At 60.5% G+C, this 4,506-nt stretch overlaps 1 protein-coding gene across 1 annotated transcript in view; it reads left to right on the forward strand.

Annotated features, from left to right (window-relative positions):
* The window catches only part of THOC5 (THO complex 5), a 13,118-nt gene extending 9,041 nt beyond the window's left edge, over positions 1-4,077 (forward strand). The window contains exons 11-19 of the mRNA XM_008940282.1: positions 557-665; positions 1,355-1,456; positions 1,572-1,668; positions 1,931-2,045; positions 2,881-2,984; positions 3,097-3,178; positions 3,318-3,433; positions 3,628-3,818; positions 4,014-4,077. Of these exons, the coding sequence (XP_008938530.1) occupies positions 557-665; positions 1,355-1,456; positions 1,572-1,668; positions 1,931-2,045; positions 2,881-2,984; positions 3,097-3,178; positions 3,318-3,433; positions 3,628-3,818; positions 4,014-4,077 (980 nt within the window). The remainder of the gene's footprint in view (positions 1-556; positions 666-1,354; positions 1,457-1,571; positions 1,669-1,930; positions 2,046-2,880; positions 2,985-3,096; positions 3,179-3,317; positions 3,434-3,627; positions 3,819-4,013) is intronic.
* The last annotated feature ends 429 nt before the right edge of the window (positions 4,078-4,506 follow it).

Consider the following 4,506-nt stretch of genomic DNA (forward strand, 5'->3'; position numbering starts at 1 on the left):
CTTCTTCATGCACCCCAGGAGACCATTGGCCTTCTTGGCCACGAGGGTCATTGCTGGCTCATGGTGAACTTGTTGCCAAACAGCTCTCCCAGCTGGAGCTGCTTCCCAGCAGGTCAACCCCTCACCTGTGGTGGTGCAGGACCCAACCTTTGCCCTTGTTGAACTTCATGATGTTCCACTCTGCCCAGCTCTCTGCCTGGGGTGCAGGGAGAGTGTCCTGCACACAGCCCCAGCAGGATGAGGGTGACCTTTCAGGGGAGACTGCACAGGGTGGTTTAGCAGCTCTTCGCTGGAGCTCTTCACACCCACACAGGTGGGGTGACCTTGCTCTGAAGCTTCCTCACTCTAGGTGGGAGCTGTTCTTTGTGGTGGGATCTTGGCCCTGGCAGGTGCTGATGGGATGGTGTCAGAGGTTTCAGGGGTCAGTTGCTGGTTACTCCCCACGTTGCCTCTCAGCCCCGTTCACCTCTCCTAGCAGAGGGACGTGTGGGTCCCCCTCTGCAGCCTGCTCCAGGCTGGAGCAGACAGCACCCCTGTCCCTTCTCTGTTGGTGCAGATGAGAACGTGCTTCACCTGACCTTCTACTACCTGATGAACCTCAACGTGATGACAGTGAAAGCCAAGGTGACTACTGCAGTGGAGATGACAACTGCCATCAGTGCTGGGTGAGGAGAGCCCCAGGGGTGAAGAGCTTGGGGCTCCACGGGCTGTCACCCCTCTGTCTGCCATCCATGCCCTGGTGTCCTGCTCAGAGTCAGCCCTTGGCAGAGCCAGGTAGTGCCAGGAGCAGCATGTGGTGGCCACATACACCAGAGAAGAACCACTGTGTTGAGGAACCACACTGTAAGGGAGACTTTGAGGGGGTGGAGAGGGCCCACAGGAGGGCAACAAAGCTGGGGAGGGGTCTGGGGAACACGATTGTGAGGAGCAGCTGAGGGACCTGGGGGGGTTTAGCCTGGAGAAGAGGAGACTGAGGGGAGACCTTATTGTGCTTTACAACTCCCTGGCAGGAAGTTGGAGTGAGGTGGGGGTTGGTGTCTTCTCCCAAGGAATCAGCAATAGGACGAGAGACAATAGGCTGAAGTTGTGCCCAAAAAGGGGAGGTTTTGATTTGGTATTGGGAAGAATTTCTTCCCTGGCAGAGTGGTGAGGCCTGGCCCAGGCTGCCCAGGACAGTGGTGGAGTCCCCACCCCTGGAGGGGTTTCTGAGCTGTGGAGATGTGGTGCTGAGGGACATGGCTCAGTGGGGACCTGGCCGTGCTAGCTGATAGTTGGACTTGATGATCTTAAAGATCTTTTTCCAACATAAACAACTTGATGATTCTCTGATGAACCTCTCACCTCCTCCTTCCAGTGACCTGCTCTCCCCAGACTCCATCCTCAACTGCCTCTATCCAGGAGACCACGGGAGGAAAACGCCCAACCCAGCCAACCAGTTCCAGTTTGATAAAGTGGGGTGAGTGGGGCAGGCTGGCTCCTCTGCTGGGCAGCCCCTGGCCTGCCCATTAGCCACCCTGGGGCAACCCAGGGCTGCCCTGGGCTGGTGGAACCCTTCCTCCTCATCCCCACAGCATCCTGACCCTGAACGACTACGTGACGGAGCTGGGCCACCCCTACGTGTGGGTGCAGAAGCTGGGGGGCCTGCATTTCCCCAAGGACCAGCCTCAGGCACGTCACCCCCCTTCCCTTCTCCACCAAAACACTGAGCTGGGGCTTGGGGGACAACAGTCACATCGTGTCCCCCCCTCCCTGAGTCCCTGCGGGCGGTGCTCAGTTGGGATGAACCCGTGTGGTGGCACCATGTGTGACACCCTCAGCCCCGTTACAGGCGCCGAGCAGCGACTCCAGCCTGTCCCTGTCCCTGGGGGGGTGGCTCCTGGGCCGTGGGCCCCCCAGGCTGGTGTTGTGTCACAGTCCCTGTCCCCCCCAGCACACGGTGACCGCAGACAACTCGCTGAGTGCCAGCCACATGGAGCTGACGGTGAAGCTGCTGCGCTCCCGCCTGCAGTCCCGCCTGGCCCTGCACAAGCAGTTCTCCTCGCTGGGTGAGTGCCTGCCAGGGGCTCTGCCACAGGAGAGATGGCTGAGGGCACCTCCACTGCTGCTGCCCTCGGCGTCCCTCTGCCCCCAACTCTGTCCTGGGGGGTGGAGGATGGTTGTGTCCCCTCGGTGCCCAGCAGCCCTTTGGCGCTGGCTGTGCCTGTGCTGGAATCGATTTGGGCTGTGTCAGGAGGTGAATCACAGAATCCCAGCGTGGTGGGGTTGGGAGGGCCCTCTGGAGATCATCTCATCCAACCCCTCCTGCTCCAGGAGCTCACCCACAGCAGGGTGCCCAGGGTCACACCCAGGTGGGTTTGGAATCTCTCCAGAGCAGGAGACTCCACAGCCTCTCTGGGCAGCTGCTCCAGCCTCTGACACCCTCACACCAAAGAAGTTTCTCCTCCTGCTCAGGTGGAACCTCCTGGGTTCCAGTTTGTGCCCATTGCCCCTCGTCCTGTCGCTGGGCACCACTGACAGAGTCTGGCCCCAGCCTCTTGCCCCCAGGGGCCCTTTTCTTGCTCAGCATTGATCAGATTCCCTCTGAGGCTTCTCCTCTCCAGCTGCACAGCCCCAGGGCTCTCAGCCTGTCCTGGCACAGAGATGCTCCAGCCCCTCAGCATCTCCATAGCCCTGAACACCCCCTCACACACAGGCCAAGGCTGTGAGCTCCAGTGGGATCCCAGCCAAGGCCTCCACTGCTCCTCTCTGGACACCTAACGGAGGTGTCGGAAGGATCACAGTGTCCCTAGGCTCCAATTTTGGAGCCTCACCACCACCACAGCATGGTGACAGCTCCATCCCAGCCCTCCCCTGCTGAGCTGGCCTGGTCCTTGCTTTCAGAGCACGGTGTTGTGCCAGTCTCCAGTGAGTGCCAGCACCTCTTCCCTGCCAAGATCGTCTCTCGCCTGGTGAAGTGGGCTGCCATTCCCTATGAGGACTATGCGGTAGGTGCCCAGCATGAGGCTGGGTCCCTTCCAGCTCCTGCACTGTGCCACCAGCTGCTCACTCCTCCTCCTCCCCTCCTCCAGGAGCTGCCCTACACGCAGGATGTGATAGCCCTGCGCGAAGGATGTGATAGATGCTGGCTTGGCCGAAGACACTCACCTCTACTACATGGCCCTGATCGAAAGGGGGACAGGTAGGCACGTGTCCTTTGTCTGGCAATCCTCAGCTCCCGCCCTGGACGTCCCCAGGGCAGCTTCTGGGGTCCCTCGTGGGGCGTTCTGCCTGTTGGAGGCCCTGTGGGTGATGTTTCTCCCCTGCCCTGCCCTGCTCAGCCAAGCTCCAGGCTGCTGTGGTTGTGAACCCTGGTTACTCCACGCTGCCGCCCGTCTTCAGCCTGTGCCTCAACTGGAAAGGAGAGAGGAATGGCAGCAATGATGACAACATTCGGGTAACCCAGGGGGGTGGGGGTGATGGTGGTGAGGCTGGAGAACCGTTGGCATTGTGGGGGGTGGTCTTCACAGCAGTTCTGTGTCCCTAACGAGCTGCTGGGGTGAGGTGATGGACCTGCTGGAGGCAGATGTGGGTCCTGGGAGGGCAGAGCAGAGACCCAGACTGATTTGATGGTATTGATCCCTCTGCCAGGCCATGGAGAGTGAGGTCAACGTGGAGTACAAGGAGCTGTGGGGGCCCAAACCAGGTTACCAGCTCCTCACCAACCAGCTGCAGCGGCTGTGCATGGTGCTGGACGTCTACCTGGAGACGGAGCCCCAAGACCCCAGCGTGGAGGGGCCCAAGGAGTTTCCCCAGGAGAAGATGTGTCTGCGTCTGGTCAGGTGAGAGCCTGGGGCGGTGAGGAGCTGGGTGTGGGAGTCCAGGGTGCTGGCAGGGACCCTGGTGGCACTGCTGTCCCCCGCTGTGAACCTGCTGGTGGGGATCTGCCCCTGCCACAGGGCACGACCCCAGGACCAACCCCTTTCTGTGGGTTCCTGACCCTTGGGTGTCAACCTCTCCCTCTTCTTCTTTTCCAGGGGGCCCTTGCGCCTGAAGCCCTTCAAGTTCAACTATCCTCAGGGGTTCTTCAGCCATCGCTGAGCACCCCCTGGGCATTGCTCTGCACTGGGCTTCATCCTGCCCGTGGGGAGGAGCATCCCCTGCCCACCATTTCAGTTTCTCTTCTGAGGTGCTTTTTTTTTCGGAGGTTTTGTAGCCAAAGGGATTAAAAGCTGAACTGGAGGAAGAGCCTGTGGGTGCCGTGTCTGTGTGGAAGGGCTGGGAGGGGTGGGGGGACTGCAGCAAGCCCTGTCCCCTTGTTGTGTTGCTGCTGTGTCCCCTTGCCTGCTTCCTGCCCTCCCTCCCCACCGCAGAAAAACTTGAGATGGTGAAAAACTGAGCTGGCTAAAACCCCGAGGTGTGGCTATAAATAGCCCCTTTCCAGAGCCCGCACTGCAGCCCAGCCCGTCCTTGCCTGTGCTGGCCTCCAGCCAGCTGACTCGGCACAAACCCCGTGGCGAGGGGGGCGGG

Source organism: Merops nubicus, unplaced genomic scaffold, assembly GCF_000691845.1.
Source record: "Merops nubicus isolate BGI_N331 unplaced genomic scaffold, ASM69184v1 scaffold42115, whole genome shotgun sequence".
In the NCBI taxonomy this organism is placed as follows: Eukaryota; Metazoa; Chordata; class Aves; order Coraciiformes; family Meropidae; genus Merops; species Merops nubicus.